This window comes from Coptis chinensis, chromosome 8 (assembly GCF_015680905.1).
Source record: "Coptis chinensis isolate HL-2020 chromosome 8, ASM1568090v1, whole genome shotgun sequence".
Lineage (NCBI taxonomy): Eukaryota > Viridiplantae > Streptophyta > Magnoliopsida > Ranunculales > Ranunculaceae > Coptis > Coptis chinensis.
Genome location: NC_141463.1, coordinates 35,680,336 through 35,697,227, shown reverse-complemented (window position 1 = coordinate 35,697,227; position 16,892 = coordinate 35,680,336). Strand labels below are relative to the sequence as shown.

The 16,892-nt window shown below is 40.6% G+C and overlaps 1 protein-coding gene across 1 annotated transcript; it reads right to left on the bottom strand.

Moving 5' to 3' along the window:
* Positions 1–13,999: 13,999 nt before the first annotated feature.
* On the bottom strand, positions 14,000–14,458 carry LOC147481302 (uncharacterized). The gene has a single exon (XM_086578894.1). The coding sequence runs from the start codon at positions 14,456–14,458 to the stop codon at positions 14,000–14,002; it is 459 nt and encodes a 152-aa protein (XP_086435020.1).
* Positions 14,459–16,892: the final 2,434 nt, after the last annotated feature.

Sequence of the window (16,892 nt, the reverse complement as noted above, 5' to 3'; positions counted from 1 at the left end):
TCTTAGGTAGATTTACATTATTGCAATTTATTTTCTTGTCTTGTTATTTCTTTTATTTCAATCTATTTGTTTTTCTTTGTTTTCAAGTTTTTCATTGCATTCAATACTTGCTTTCAATCTTGTCATTTCATTCAAACTTGTTCCTAAACTTCTTTGTCATTTAAATCTCAAGAACACAAGTTACACTCATTTGAAGACATCAAATGAGTTTGATTAGGTGATAAAGTTATCTTCTTTCCTCTCTTTTCACTTCATATTTTAATCTCACATCAACTACAATATTTTCAATGTTTTTCCCTTCATAAGTAACTTGTTTTTCAATACCTCTTTAGATATAGAACAATGAATAAGAAAAGTTGAAAATTTTATTGTTTTTACTCATCACCATTTTTCCCATCTTAAGATTTAGGATGAACTTCAACTCATTAAACCCAATACATACTCACCACTATACTACTACTTCATTGTCCCATAAGGTCCCTTTTAGGCTTCTTTTGGCTCTAGAACACGTCTTTTGAGGTACTTGGTCCAAAATAAGCTTGTATCCTAAAAATATAATAAGAACATGAGTTTTCTACATTATTGATCATTTAATTCAACTAAATTGAAGCATCATAAGATGATAAAAATGCATATTTGAGGACTGATCATCACACAATTTCCAGTGAGAAAGCGGGGCAAGATTTCTCACGAGAAGAAACCGATTCAATTCACACACGTTGGGTTTAGCGTGGGCAGCATTCTTAACAATGGTAAGTCATAGGAGTTATTGAATGGTGAGATGAAATATTAGAGAGAAGGAAAATGAACCGAGAGAGAGGGGAGAGAAAATTCGTGAGAAAATGTTTTTGGTAGGGGACGGACATTCTCACCAAACCGAACTCAAGAACGTTCGCATACACTCACATAATATAATGAAACTCAAGTTTGGCTCATATAATATATGAATGAGTCCGAGCCGAGCTTTTAGCGAGTCGAGCCCGAACAGCTCGATTATTTTACACTACGATGATAATACTTGAGCTTATCGAGCCGAGCTTCATTATAGCTCGTTTGTTAAACAAACTATAATATAGGCTCAAGCTTGGCTCATTAATTAAATGAATGAGCTCGAGCCGAGCCTAAGCTGCTCTGCTCAAATCCCACCCTTACAAATATTAGACAAATCTATCTATATTGATTTTACTCATTCAATCTAATTGTTTTGATTTTGTATGACACAAATGTTGATTACTAATAGATAGAAAATTTGTTTTTTTTCTTCGCATTGTATATTTATTAATAAAATGACTAATTTTATATAGTTATATAAATAAATGAATATTGTGAAATAATAAAAGTAACTCCATAGGACTATGCAAGTATGCATGCATATGAGGTTCGGTTTATGCATCTAATAAGGCTTGGTTCCACACCTTCAAACCTCCCCACAAGTGTAAACACAAATGGATCTTTAGTTGGTGATGTGGTTGGGGCTTTTAGCACCGTCACTAGGGGTGTTAACCACTAGCCGTAAGGCTACTTGCACCCCTCCTATTGGGTTTTTAGGGGTATGATATGGTGAATATGGATGAATGATAAATTAAGAAATTAACAGTAAAAGAGGGTAAAGAAAATGAACATTATCTCGATGTAGTAGTAATACATGATACAAAGCATAAATGTTAAATACCGCTAGTAAAAATAGAGCAATACACAGAGTAAATGTTAAATACAACTAGTAGAAATAGAGCAAGGAGGTCTTAAATTATTGAAAGTACACAATGAGCATGCTTTAAAAACAACATATCTAATCACCAGTGAAAAATATGAATAACACAAACAAGATAGGGGCCTTATGTCCTAACCGTCTGAGTCCAAAGTTCAGTCCATAGTCACATAAAAGATTTAATACCTGATATATCACAAGGATAACTTTTTGCAGTGCCATGAACCTTCAAAAAGGTAACTGACTCAAGTTTCTAACACAAGATCGAAACAGCTCACAAAACAGACCTTAAGGGAGGACGTTAACGCATGTTTCTCCAACATCTGTTCAAACTGTCCACTATTTCACTGCATCCTAAAGACTTAAAAAACTGAAACAGATAGAGAAGTGATAGGTGTAGTACCATATATTATTGGAAAGACAGCTGAATATAGTTTTTGGCACATGAAATGGCTTGCACGTACAACTGACCCCCAGAGGGAAAGTTATACCGATTTTATGATTTCACCACAAAACTACCAATTTGTGACTTCCGTCCAAAGATATAAGTTACTGAACCAAATACATAAGAACCAAGTGTAGTGACTTACATCACCAGAAATCCACTATAATCTAGTTTCCAACGCAAGAAACAGCGTGTAAAACCGACCTCTAAAAAGGAAGGTATACCCGATTTGCTTAATGCACCACAAACTTTCAATTTTTTAACTTCTGTCAAAAGATGTAAGCTACTATACTAAACCAAATGCATAAGAACCAAGTGTAGTGCCTCATATCACTGGAAAGACACTGTAATCTAGTTTCCAATGCAAGGAACTTAACGGCGTTCAAAACCGATCTCATAAAGAGGAAGTTATGCCCATTTCTCTATCTCACACCGAATTGTGTGGTGATTTTTCCTTAGTAACTTACACAAAACCTGACACTTATCCGAACTTCGTCAGTCCCCACACAGCTACACTTAAGGTTCTTAACTTGAATATGCCCTTACTACACTTAAGGCCTTAAACGAAACTCAAGATAAGGGCCTACACTTAAGATGCTCAACTTGAATATGCCCTTACTCCACTCCTCCTAGCGTCAGGGCAAGGTCACCAATGAATTGAAGCTTAATATGTGGACTAGGAATACATGATTAAGAGTTGGTTTGAGATGGTGCTAGTGGTCTCTGAACCAACCTTTGATCACATCTTAAGTCACAATGTCAGATGATATTCCTATGAGTTGATATATGAAACCCTTGTTATGAGTGCCTAACTTTTTTTTTTATCAAATGCAAGAATAGTAGCAAACCTAAACAGTAGAAAATTCAAGAATAGGAGTGGTGTGTTAGGTTGCAAATAGCTCTTGGTGCCGCTCAAGGTTTGGCTTTCCTACATAAGGATTATGTTCCGCATTTACTTAACGGAAATTTTAAATCAAGCAACATACTTCTTGATATGGATTGTGAACCAAAGCTAACTGATTTTTCACTTTATCGGATTGTTGGTGAGAAGGCCTATCAGTCATCGATAACTTCAGAGTCCTGTTATCACATTGCACCAAGGTATTTATGCATTCTTCAATACTAGTTAATCCTTAATGATCTTAGTTTTCCGTTCCTCAATCTGTAGTATTGTTTTCTTCTAATATCAATGTACACAAACTTTGTTAGTTCATATGTTTCTAAATGCTGCACTTTATTGGCTCCTCTGAAAGCATAATGTATTTATTTTTTTTCCATATAGGTAATTGCCTATAGCACACATCTCCCATCTAAATGACTAAATTGAAGGGTATGCATAATTGCAGATTGCATTCCTATAACTAAGACCACCTTAATGTTACACAGAGAATAAGATCATATCCAAATATACTCCTATGGCAGAATTGGAAAGATAATCCTGTGTATGGCTTTCTGTAATACAATATAAGTTGTAGAAGTTTAGACTGATAAGTATTGTTGGATAATGTATGTATTTTAAGAAATTGTAGTTCAATGTATGCATAATCCAGGTTAACACATGGCAAAGAAGGACGTATATGCCGCCAACATGGACATCATAAACACTGAGGTGGCCTAGGATAAAAGTAGACAAGTGACCAACGTTGATACATATTTGCTTTCTTCAATGCATGAACTAATACTTTAAGAGTGAAACATTTGTTGATAACTGTTAGCAATCTAAGATTCATAACCTTACTTCCTATAACTCTTTCTCCTACAAATCCATCAAGTAGTAAACATAGCACGCAGAGAACATATAAAATGCTAAGATGTAAAAATATTTACTAAGTTTATTTTATGAAGTGATATGCTACATTGGCCATGAACTCTTAATAGATCTCCACTTTGGAAATAGGTTACACACGTAAAGGTAATTTGGTAGGCAGCTTTGAAATCACGGATTACGGGCCACTTTTCACTATTCCACTATCTCTACTTTTAAATTTCTTTATCAAAGAATAATTAACCGAAAATCAGAAACTTGATGCAAATGCATCGAACTAGATAATTAACTGGAAATTAGAAACTGGATACAAATGCATTAAACGAACCTTAAAGAATAATTAGTGGGAAATCAAAAATTGTATGAAACTGCATCGAACTAACTTCAAAGAATAATTAACGGGAAATCGAAAACTGTATGAAACTGCATCAAACTAACCTCAAAGAATAATTAGCGGGAAATCGAAAATTGTATGAAACTGCATCGAACTAACCTCAAAGAATAATTAACAGAAAATCGAAAACTCTATGAAACTGCATTGAATTAACCTCAAAGAATAATTAACGGAAAATCAAAAATTGGATGCAAATGTAATGAAATAACCTCAAAACATAGTTGCAAATATTTTTAGAGTTAAAGGTTAAAAAAAACTGAATTGAAACAAAACATAGTTGCTAATTGGAAGGCTCTACAAATTCATAGAGAGACAGAACGCAATGCAAATCAAAAAAACAAATATCAACATCAACAACACGTTCTTTTGTTCTTTGTTTGCAAAATATCATTTAAATGAAAGCATTTTTCAACTTTAGCCATGTTTTGTATATATGCTATTACGTCAATAGTAAAAAGGAAAAAAAGTTATCCTTCTTCACAAACGATAACGTCATGTAGCTATGCAGTGAGGATTTCCCTTAGGCCCTGTTTGGTAGCATGAATTGCCCAACCTATAGAAGGAATAAGGCCCTGTATACTAGGTCTTAGTGTTTGGTCCGGTTCATTTTATGAATTGGGGCCACAACTAATGAGTAGGGTATAAACGGGATAGATTGTGAAACTAGAAAAAACGTGTATAGTGGATCTTTGGGTTTAGGTGAGATACCGTAATACACGAGAAAAATACAGGAGAGAGAAAACATCATTTTATTATTCATTCGAGTTATAGTGTTATACACTCAAAAGATGGAACCTTCTTCTTCACCCCCTTATTTTATTCTCTCACAAATTCTTCCATTCACCTTTCCAAATTAAAATTAGATATCATAAACAAGAGGAGTAAGCAACAACAAAAAAAACATAAACGGTCTATGACTTCTTCTTCTTCACCGTCTCCATTCCGATCGATAGGCCACCGTTTTTATTCTTCCATGAAATTATGTTGAATTGAAGTTTGAATTTTCTTTTTAAAGTTACTAATATGGGTTTTCTTTGGTTGATTTGTGTGTTTTTTTTTTTATATTTTGGGGGATTTTTATTCCATTGGGAGAGTTGGAAAAAAAAAACAATGAAAAGCAGTATGAGACAATCCCTCTAAAGTAAAAAGGACCAAATAGTTTCTAGAGTAATTACTTTTGGAGTATCCACCACTTGTTTTCTAAATCCTAAACACGGTCGAGTACTACCGAATTTCACATGGCCAAATAGAGCCTTAACATTTATAAGGGCCATGTAATTTGTGGAGGATTCTTAGATTTGAATGAAATATCCTATACTGTCCAACTCATATGTCAAGATAAAGCTCAGATAATTCATCTGACCAAGGTTACTGTTTTCATTATGAAGGCTATAGGCCAGTCAATAGCCTTCTTTCCTTCATACTAACTCTGTATACTGAATTCGTTTCTCTATCTAACTATTTCTGTTAAATGGTCTAGTGAAGTAGAAAATGCTTCTTCAAAGAGAATGACCACAGTAATAAAGTTGTACTTGGCATATATGTATTCTTTTATTCAGATTAACCATTCATTTAATAGATGTGCCTAACCCAGCAGTGCCGTTGCATTCCATTGGTGACATTGTTGAAGGAACGCCCGTTCAGTGGAGACCCCAACATCTCCGTTGTGGGGAGAGACTGCCCACATTTGGAGATGGTGATAGTGTGGTAGTGATCCGGTCTACACCATTTGTAGACATATACTGATAATTCTAATGATACTCCAACTGGTTCAATTCAGTAACTATTGGTACGTACATATCTTTGGCCTGTGGACATTGTAGAAATGTAGAGCATATACGAATTAAAGAATAGAAGTGCTAGAACAAATGTGGTAAGAATAAATACAAGCTAAACACTTTAGAAAAGTGATAGTCCCACATCGAGTTAGGATTTGACGCCACGACTTAGTCGGTTAGTCCTTTTATATTAAGAAGCTATGTACTAAATTAGCTAGATCAAGATACGCAACAAGCCCAAACGTTTATTTAGAAGGGTCGCGGTATTGACACCCCACTTTATGGAATTGGCACCGACCAATTCAAAGGTATTGGCACCGCACTTTATGGAATCACATAAAAAACACTTGCCGCAAGATGGTTGTGTTCACTAAAATGGAGTCTTTGCTTGTGTTAATTATCAAAACTCTTATTCATTAATTTGATCACAAGTTTTTCTCATAGCATTTGAAAATATTTGCCGCGATATAGCAAAATTACGTCTCGATTGTACATTTTTTTTGTCATGGTTATGGTGTTGTTCTTGGAGTGTATAAAGAAACTTTAAAGAAGAAAATGAGGTATACATATGTCGTATTTGTTCAATACGCAAAATTTGAAATGAAAAAAAAAAAAAAAACAAAAAAAAAATGTTCCGTGGCAACTGCCTGTCGTGGGATATGGGATCTCGCGGCAACCCGATGCCGTGGATTGTGCGATCTCACGGCAACTGCCTGCCATGGGATATGAGATCTCACAGAAACCCGATGCCGTAGAACTATCAGGCATGTGGGGTGTAAAAATACATATAAGGAATAACCATTATTCTTTTATTTTTTGCCAAAAAGGTGTCAATCCCATAAAGTGGGGTGCCAATACCGCGCCCCTATTTAGAAACAGAGTTAATTAACCATTCCCAGTTTCCCACCCTTCTGTGGTGTGTGTTCAAAAATTTTAGATATTCTTTTAGAGAACAAATAAGTGGAGAATCGAAGCCAAGTTTTTGGTTTATTGTTCTCTCTCTCTCATCACACAAGAGACTTATGTAATTAATGGGTGAAAGGAGTGGCCTCCCAAGCAAGAAACAGAAACTTTCTAAGGAAGTTGATCATGGAAAACCTACCACTATCTGCACCCTAGACACCAGTGTCGTTGAAAGAAAAAATAGTGATTTCACTAAGCTAGAGTTCAAACCCGATCATGTTAATCATCCATTATGGGTTTGTCCTTATGGTAAATCATGCTTAAGACTAGCTTTCCATTGTACAAGCAAGCATATGATTTTCTACTCACAATCGCAGAACCCATTTGCAAATAGGGAGCAATGCCCGAGTACAACTTAACTCCTCATTCGCTCATTGCTGCAATGTCCGTTGGTATTGTATTATCTAATATTACAACCTTGAAGATTACTCGTGTTTTTTTTTCTCTCTCTCCCCTTTTCCCTCCTCTTTTTCTCTCTTCACCTCCTCTTTATATATCTTCCAACCGCTCCCTCTTCTCCAACCGCTCTCCTATCCCATGATCTCCTATCTCGTCCCACGATTGCTACTTGTCTAACTATCTCTTTAGGTATCGTGGCATTGCTACCGTGCTCCCGCTCCCTCTTTCACTATTATGCCTCTTTTTGGATCACTGACGTTCTATCCCCCCATGCCCTTCCAGATTTCGCGGCCCTTCTGTATTTCGCGAACTGGATCCTGTGCTCCTTCTCCCTCCTACATTATGCTGCCTCGGTCCAGAAGACATGTCATCTTGATGGTCATGAATTAGGCTGATACAGATGCCCCCTCTCGGCCCTTGGACCCCCTAGAAATCTAGTTTGGGGGCCAAGATACTCTTCACCAACTAGATCCACGGTACATGATTGTTGTGTCCTTAGCATGCCAACGTGTGTCCTCTTCTAATTGACATGTGTCACTCTAACTTTGTTCACGTGCTCCACACGCCTCCATCCCCTACCATGATTGCCTGCAGAACCTGACTCCTCGTTTTTCACTCTCCACGTGTCGCTCACCCTCTGTCCTCTCAATTCTGACTCTTTGGCTTTCGCACCCTAGAAATTACCTAGGTACTCCTGGCACTTCGAATCCCGTTCAAACTCTTCCTTTTCTCTCCAACTCCACTTCGTTTCTTCATACATTCTCCTTCAACCTCAACCTCTCCTTCATTCTTCTCTATTCAGTTTCTTCCCACTCCTCTCCTTCTTCCCGGTGATATCTCCCTTGCTCTCGCCCAAGTTTGCAACGCCTCCTTTCCTTTTACCTGCTGCTACATCGTAAGCCAAGTTTGTTTCTTCCTTCTCTTCTCTAAAATATTTTCCATACATTGTTTGATGTTCTCTAGGGACCCTTGGGTTCCTCACACTTGTCACTTTTAGATCCATCACCATTTCGATCTCCACCTTTCATACTGTTTGCACTATGTCGGCTTTTGAGTCGGCGAGCTCATCCGCCGTCACATCCATTAGATCTGGGTCCCTAATAAGAGCCTAAAACTGTAGTTTTAACCCCTTAACAATGATATTTTTAGACCAATTATGCGAATAATAAATAAGAGTTAATGTTGATTACGTGTTTTTATGTATTTCAAGCATTGGAGTCAATTATGTGCAGAAATGTGTCACTTTGGCGAGATAAAGGAGCAAAGGTTGGTTGCTAAGAAGTTCTATGATTAAAGGCCAAGATTCAAGGAGAAAAAACCTTTTTAAAGCCCGGTCAAAGCTGAAAAGTCAAAGTCAACGCGGGCAGAATCAGCGCACAAAAGTCAGCATAACTTCCAAAGACCGTATCTTTGGACTCAGACCTTGGAATTGGGCCTACCTTATGTCAAAACGACCGGCTCGGAAAAATATTTCCACTGGTCCAAGTCTTGATGCAATCAAAGAAGCAGAAGTGGACGAAAAGTCTGTTGAAGCAAAATCCAGCTGGAAAAGGCCTCTATGGACTGAAGAAATTGGGTTTTGGGCTTGATTTTCCGGTCCTAAAACATGGCTCCTCAGCCCATGTACAAAAAGTGGACTTGTCTCCTCCATTTCAAGGGACAAGACTGAACTCTTAAGCATTCCAGTTTTAGGTAGCCATTAGCATATGGTTTTAGATCTAGATTTAGACTCCATTAATTAATTAGTTTTTACTATCTTGTTTTAAATTCAGTTATTGAATCATAGTTATTTATTCATTAGATCAATAAAGTTAGTTAGTTCTTCATAATCTAGTTTCATTTCATTCAATCATTTTAGTTTCAATTCATAGATTTAGTTAATTATCATTACTAGTTTCAATTCAAATAAGTAAATTTATAATCTTTATATCATGTCTTGTTTAAATTCTTATAGAAATGATAGCATAATGATTCAAGACTAAACCTCCATTAGAGGGTTGAAGAAGCCTTGATGAAGCTTGATTTTTTGTTAGCTTAGAAATCGTCATAATAATCTATTCAATTCTAGAAAGTAATTAGTCCACCATGAGAATGGGTTTGATAGCTTCACATGCTAGTTATTATTTGGTAGAGATTGCCATGAATAATTAGGGATTAGAATTACCAATTTGTTATGCGAAAGCATTTCAATTTGGATTACGACAGTTCTTCGTTAGTAAATTAAGTCGAGTTGAGGTGGAATCAACCCTAATTCCTTATCATAGTATCAATCTAGTATTCCGTAGTCGTATAAAATCATATCTTGTTAGTATAATTGCATCGTAGTATAATTCCCATTGTTACTCTCATTAATTTTTGTAGGACCGATAATCTTAGAAAACGTTAATTCTAAAGAACTAGGAGTGGAACGAATTCTCTACTCCAACTCTATTGCGATAGCATTCGAGAGTAGAAAACTTTGATAAAACCCTCAGTAGAAAATAATTTAGTTTTACTTGCATTGAGTTTAATCGCTTATTCGTAGGTAAAACTATCGTTTTACATTTTATCAGTCCCCTTCTTCTAGGTCTAATAGCCCTATTGCAGATAGATCTGAGTCCGCGGCTTTGAACTCAGATGGCCCTACCGCTGTCCCCTCCACCTCTGGGAGACCGTTTAAACTCCCTCCGCCTCCCTCATATTATCGCAAACCCAATTTAGCTGCGGTCAAGGCGGCTTATGACATCCCTGACGACGTGGTTTTAGAACATGTGTCTGGAATTACTCACTTCCCTCACCTAGTCAAGCCTCGGCCGGGGAATCTGGTCATTACGATAGGTCAAATAGTGGTCGATCTATGCTTTCCCTTGTCCCTGCTAGATGTGGAAGTATGCAATAATTTCAACATTCCGCCATGCCAAGGTATTGGTAATTTCTGGCGTGTTATGTATGCCGCTAACTTCTATAACAAAACCAACTCCCCCAAAATCCAACTCCTTGACATAATCGCCCACTATTACATAAAGAAGAGCACCAAATTTGGGAGTGTAGGCTACCAATCGTTCTGTAGTCGTCCGCTAAAGAAGTCATTTGTTCTCCGCATCACTACTTCCGACAAAGTGTGGCACCACTATCCATTGTATGTGTCTGGGAGCTTTCTGTCTGCGGATATACCTCCTAAAGTTTCTCTAAGGCATTTACATTTTCTCCAGAGCGGTAAGTGTAGTCGGTCAGCCTATGTTTCTTCTTAATCACTGCTAACACCATGTAACTTTCTTGGGTACAGGTTGGAGACCGGACTCACACTCTCAAATATACGCCGGTGTCTCTTCAGAGATCTTCCAGAAGCTCTGCGAACTAGGAAGTGACCAGTGCGACATTCTAGGTATCGATCCAAAAAAAGGCATCCCTCTCCTTTTGGACCCATCTCTCAAAGACTTCGGCAAGTACTATGGCCCCTTCTACCGTCTGCCTCCTCCCAAAGAAAGGTTGCCCAAAGCTTCCCCAAGACCAAGAAGAGGGATTACACCAAGAAGATCTCTCACTCCCAACTGGTGCCAAACGAGCTGCAGCCACTCAATCACAGCCTCCCACCGAGGACAACTCTTCGGCCAGCCCACCAGGTGCCCCCGCCCCTTTCTCTTCCATCGCTAATTAGGAGGACGATTTTGAAGTCGCCGGCTCCCCTCTGCAATCTCCAGACATGGATGTCACCAAGCTGAAACTATGGGACATCGATGAAGAAGAGGAGCCTACTGACGCTACGACAAAGAGCCTACCCGCTAAGAGATGCAAAACTACAGGGACTTCCGCTGCCCCAACACCCATATTACCGCAGCCAGTGGCTCCTACCCGTCGCCCAGGCAAGGAGCTCGCACTGGTTGGACCCGAAGTCTGGTGTCCTGACTTCAAGGCTAGGGATCGTGTGGTCACCACCCGAGACTCGGCCTTGGACAACGCTGCGGTGGCTGCCACGCTATTTTTCAGCCCCCATCTTCCTCGAGACTAGGCCTATGGCAACTCTGGGACCTTTGCTGCTCACCGTGCTGCTATCTGCACTAGCTAGGAAAAGGTGTGCCTCTATCCCCTCTTGCCTTGGTGCTTTTTACTGGTAACATATTTAACGGCCCTTTTGTGTTCAGCTGAGCTTGGATATAGGCTACGTCATCCGCGGCCTAACCAACTCTCTGGACACCCTGGATGTGGTGAAGAAGGAGATTAATGGGCATGAAGGCTGGAAAGCGCGGTATGCCCATCTGGAGAAAGATCGCGATGACTCACGTCTCGCAGCTATAAAATCGCACAAAGCGCTCCAGAATGCGGAGGAGACTTTCCGTCAACAAATGTCTGACCTTCAGGCCAAGGTGGAGAGTGAGAAAGCAGCAAGTGAGGCCGCTGCTCAGGCCTCATTTGACCAATCGCTGAAGGTCGCTTCTGATCACTTCTAATCGCTGGCTAAAAAGAAGATTGCCAGGGAGCTCCAACGTCAGCTGGCCGATCTCACCGCTGCTAGGAGACTCCTCCCCTTGCCCTCCTCCGCCTCTACCCCTGTTGTTGACCCCTCCGCTGCCTTCACTCCGCCACCTGAAGGAGATCTCAACACTGTCCTGGTGACAAATGATGCGGTGGTGGAAATATCTGAGGGCTCGCCCCAAAAGGAAGCAGATGAGGAACATAATCCAAAAGAGACGGCCGATGAGCAATAGTCTGGAGATAATTTCCCTGTACTTGATTTGAACATGTTTTGCTTTCAAACTTTTGTATGTATACTCTGTGTCCCGTATTTCTAAGTGCTCCCAGCGGGCATTCACATATATTTTGCTACTTAACCAGTATGTTTGCTGCAATTTGTTATCTCATTGGAAAATTGTTTTGCCATGTTGCATAAAGTTTTTCACCAATCACTGCTATCGTTCTGACTCGATAATCCTTATTTTGTTTAACTTTCTACCGTGACACTACTTGGGGGACCTCAATTTGCCCCCAAGTTGGTTTCGACCTCGCCGTCATGAAAGCTCCCCCAATTTGTCTTTGTTAGCCATGAGGCTACTTGGGGCAGCCAGTTGTTGCCCCAGTTGTATTCGACCTCATCGTCCGTGGAAGGCTCGGACCTCCCATCGTCCCCTAAGTTGGATCCGACCTTATTGTCCTCGAAGGGCTCCCCACACTGATGTCTTTGCCACCAGTGAGGCTAGTTAGGGCAGCGGTTGCCCCCCCAAGTTGGCTTTGGACCTCATCGCCCTTAGTCAATTTCTCTGCGCATTTGCAGCCATTAATGTAATACGACATTTGGACAAAAGTTGCACTCTATTCATTGATAACATATGTAACACAAACATTATCATAAAATGTCACTACATTTCTAGAGGCCGCTGAATTTGCTTTGATTTAAATACTGTACAAGGTGTCACTCATAGAACCTCTTCAACATTCTGATGTTACAGGGCCTTGCGATGTCTTTTCCCTGTGGCGTCTGTAGTTGATAGGTTCCTGCACTTCCTTTTTCTACCACGATGTAGGGCCCCTCCCAGTTAGGCCCTAGTTTTCCATCTATCTCCTTTCTGGTTGTCGGGGTTACGTGCCTCAGTAATGCGATCCCCAACCTGAAACTACCGTGGCTTTACTTTCTTATCATATTGTCTTTGCAATCTCCTGTGGTATTCCTCCAGTCTAATCGCGCTATGTCTCTCCTTTCCTCTGTAAGATTCAACTCCGCAGCTAATATGGTCTCATTAACTCCTTCCTCCACCACTCTTGTTCTAGTTGTGGCCACCACCATCTCTACTGGAATCACCGCCTCTACCCCATACGCTATCGCAAACGGTGACTCGCGAGTAGATATTCGCGGCGTGGTTTGGTATGCCCACAACACCTAGTTTAACTCGTCCGCCCAAGACCACTTTTTATCCTCCAGTTTTTTCTTTTGATTATCCATGATTGTTTTGTTGGAGGATTCTGCCTGCCCATTCCCCTCGGGGTTGTAAGGAGTCGCGAATCCTTGTTTTACTTTGAACGCTTGGAGAAAATCTCGCACCTTCCCCCCTGTAAACTGAGTCCCATTATCAACGATTATGGTTTGCAGCAGCCCAAATCTGCATATTATATTCTCCCACAGAAATTTCTTGACTAGTTCCTCCTTAATCTGTTGGAGCGCCATGCCCTCTACCCATTTGGTAAAATAATCAGTCGCGGCGAGCATATACCGTCGTTTACCACTTGCCATAAGTAGCGGTCCTACAATATCGACCGCCCACATGGCAAACGGCCAAGGACTCGACACCTTATGCAAGGGCTTAGCTGGAGCATGTATCAGCGACACAAATCTTTGGCACTTCTCACACCTCTTGGCATACTCGGTTGCGTTTCTCTTCATGTGTGGCCAGAAATACCCCTGTGATAACAAACGATGCGCAATCGTTATTCCTACCGAATGGCTCCCACAGTCCCCCTCATAAATCTCCCCCAAGATCTCTTGCACCTATCGTGACCCCAAACATCTCAACAATGGTCCGCTACTGTTTCGTCTGTACAGGTCCCCATCCACGAAAGTGTATCTTTGGGATACCTGCTACATTCTCCTTTTTTCTCGTTTGTCCTCGATCTCTATCCCTGACAAGAAATTCTTTATGGGTTCTATCCATCCTGGCTCTTCCTCCACGGTCACCCAAACCTCCTCATTCTCGGATGTACTTGGCTTGCTCAGCACCCTGACCTCAATTGATCTGCCTTCGGATCCAGGAAGTACCATGGCAACATATGCCAATGCATCAGCATGTCTGTTTTCACCGTGGCTTAGATGAGCGAATCGGATCTTACCAAACTTGCTAGCCTTTCTCTGCAATACCTCCAAATACTTCGCCATCCTGGGGTATCGGCCAGCAAATTCTCCGTTCATTTGACAAATCACTAAGTTATAATCGGAGTAGACTGTCAGTTCTCTCACACCCAGATCGGTGGCCAATTCCAGCCCAGCTATCACCGCTTCATACTTTGATTCGCTGTTAGAAGCCGCAAAACCCAACTTCATCGACAATTCTAGACAATTATTCTCTGGCATAACCAATACCACTCCAATTCCGTTCCCGAAATCAGTAGCGGACCCATCTGCGAAAACTCTCTATCCATTCCTCATGTCCCAATGGTCTAAAAGGTCATGGCTGACGTCTCCCTCCCGTTCCATGATCATCTCTTCCCCCCAATTAGGGTCCTCGATGGGGAACTCTGCCATAGCTTGTGCCTTTTCCACTGTCCTGATCTGGTACTCAATGTCATAAGCACTTAGCACCACTGCCCATTTCAACATTCTCCCGGATTTGTCAGCCTTCAAGGCCTGTTTGAGTGGCAAGTTGGTCACCACGACAACAGAGTGAGCATCGAAGTAAGGCTTCAATTTCAACGCTGAGAACACCAAGGCCAACGCAAATTTCTCGATCTTGTTGTATCTGGTTTCTGCATCTAACATGGTTTTACTCTAGAAGTACACCGACCTCTCTGCCTTGTCCACCACCCTTATCAACACCGAGCTGATTGCGTATTCTGACACCCCCAAGTATAGATACAACTTTTCCCCTTGCCCTAGTTGTGACAGGATAGGAGCCTTTCCTAAATAAACCTTCAACTCTTGGAAAGCTCGTTCGCAAGCATTAGTCCACTGGAAGTCAGTTGTCTTCCTTAAGAGTAGATACATCTACACTTGTCCGAGGACTTGGAAAATGAACCTGTTGAGAGCTGTGATTCTCCCAGCTAACCTCTGAACCTCCTTCACATTCTGTGGTGACTGCATTTCCAACAACGCCCTGATCTAGTCTGGGTTTGCTTCGATTCTGCAGTATGTAACGATATAACCCAAAAACTTTCCAGATATCACCCCAAATGTGCACTTCTCAGGGTTCAACATTATCTTATGTTTCTGTAGTATCGCAAAGATTTCCCTCAATCCCTCAAGATGTTCATCTTCGGTCATACTCTTTTCTACCATATCATCTATGTAGATTTCCATACCCCTTCTGATTTTGCACTCAAACATCTTCTCCCCTATTCTCTGAAAAGTTGCCCCTGCATTCTTCAGTCCAAAAGGCATTCGAGTATAACAATACACTCCTCCTTCTACTATAAACGTGGTCTTTTCCTGGTTTGGTCCGTACATTACCACTTGATTATACCCCATCGAGGCGTCCATGAAAGAGTAAAACTTAAACTCGGTCGTTCGGTCTACCAACTCGTCTATCCGCAGCATTGGGTAACAATCCTTCGGGCACTGCTGGTTGACATCTATGAAATCGACGCACATTTTCACTTTCCCATTTTTCTTAGGAACCGCGACTATGTTTGAGAGCCATTCTATAAACTTGCATTCGCAGATTATTCCGACCGCTTTCAAGTTCTGTACCTCCTCTTTTATTCCTTGCGCATACTACGGCCTTACCCCTCTCATCTTTTGCCTGACGGGTTTTGCACCCTCTCGCATGTGCAGCCTGTGACATGCAAACTCCGGATCTAGTCCTACCCATGGACCAAAATATCGCCGATATATATCGGTATTTTGGTACACCGACATCGATATTTCCGACATATATCTACCGAATATAGAACCCTTTTTTTCCGATATATATCGAAATTTCTGATATAAAACTTTATATCGCCGATATAATCGATATATCCGATATTTACGATATATATCGGTTGACTTTTTGACTATTTTTTAATATAAATCCGATATTTCCAATATATTTCCGATATATTTTCGATATTATATGTCCGATATATCCAATATTTCGATATTTTAAATAGTTTGGAATGGTCACCAAAATAAAGGATATATCCGATATATCCGATATATATCGGTTTTTGGGTACACCGATATATTGATCGATATCGATATTTTGGGCCTTGGTCCTACCAGATCCTCAATCGACCACGCAAAAACATCGTTGTTCTCTATTAACAAGACAACCAACTTTCCCTTCCAACCCTCTGGTAACTCAGCCCCAATAGACACCAGTTTCTCTTCTTCCTCCTTGCCTACGTTCACAGACTCAGTTTCATCCATTGTCTTTCCCCCTACAAGCAACTCCTCGTTTGAGATCGCAGACTGTAATTGTTATGCTAGGGGCTCGCTCTCCCCTTGCGTTCCCTTCTCTAGTGCGCAGACCAATTTTCTAACCACCACCTGGTGAATGTTTTGAGCCGCAACCTGGTCTCCTCTTATCTCATACGCTCCCCCATTAGTTGGGAAGCGGATCACCCGATAGTACGTGGATGGAATCGCCTTCATCTCGTGAATCCATCTTCTTCCCAAGATTGCATTGTACTGTGAGGCGGCCGAAACCGGTTAACTCGTTCGGTTTTCAATTAAACCACTTAAACCCGGACGGTCTAGCTGGGTTTCCGAACTTAGGTTAAAAGAGAGAGGGAAAGTAGCACAACCACTTCACCCCAACTATTGGTTGTGATAATTCATG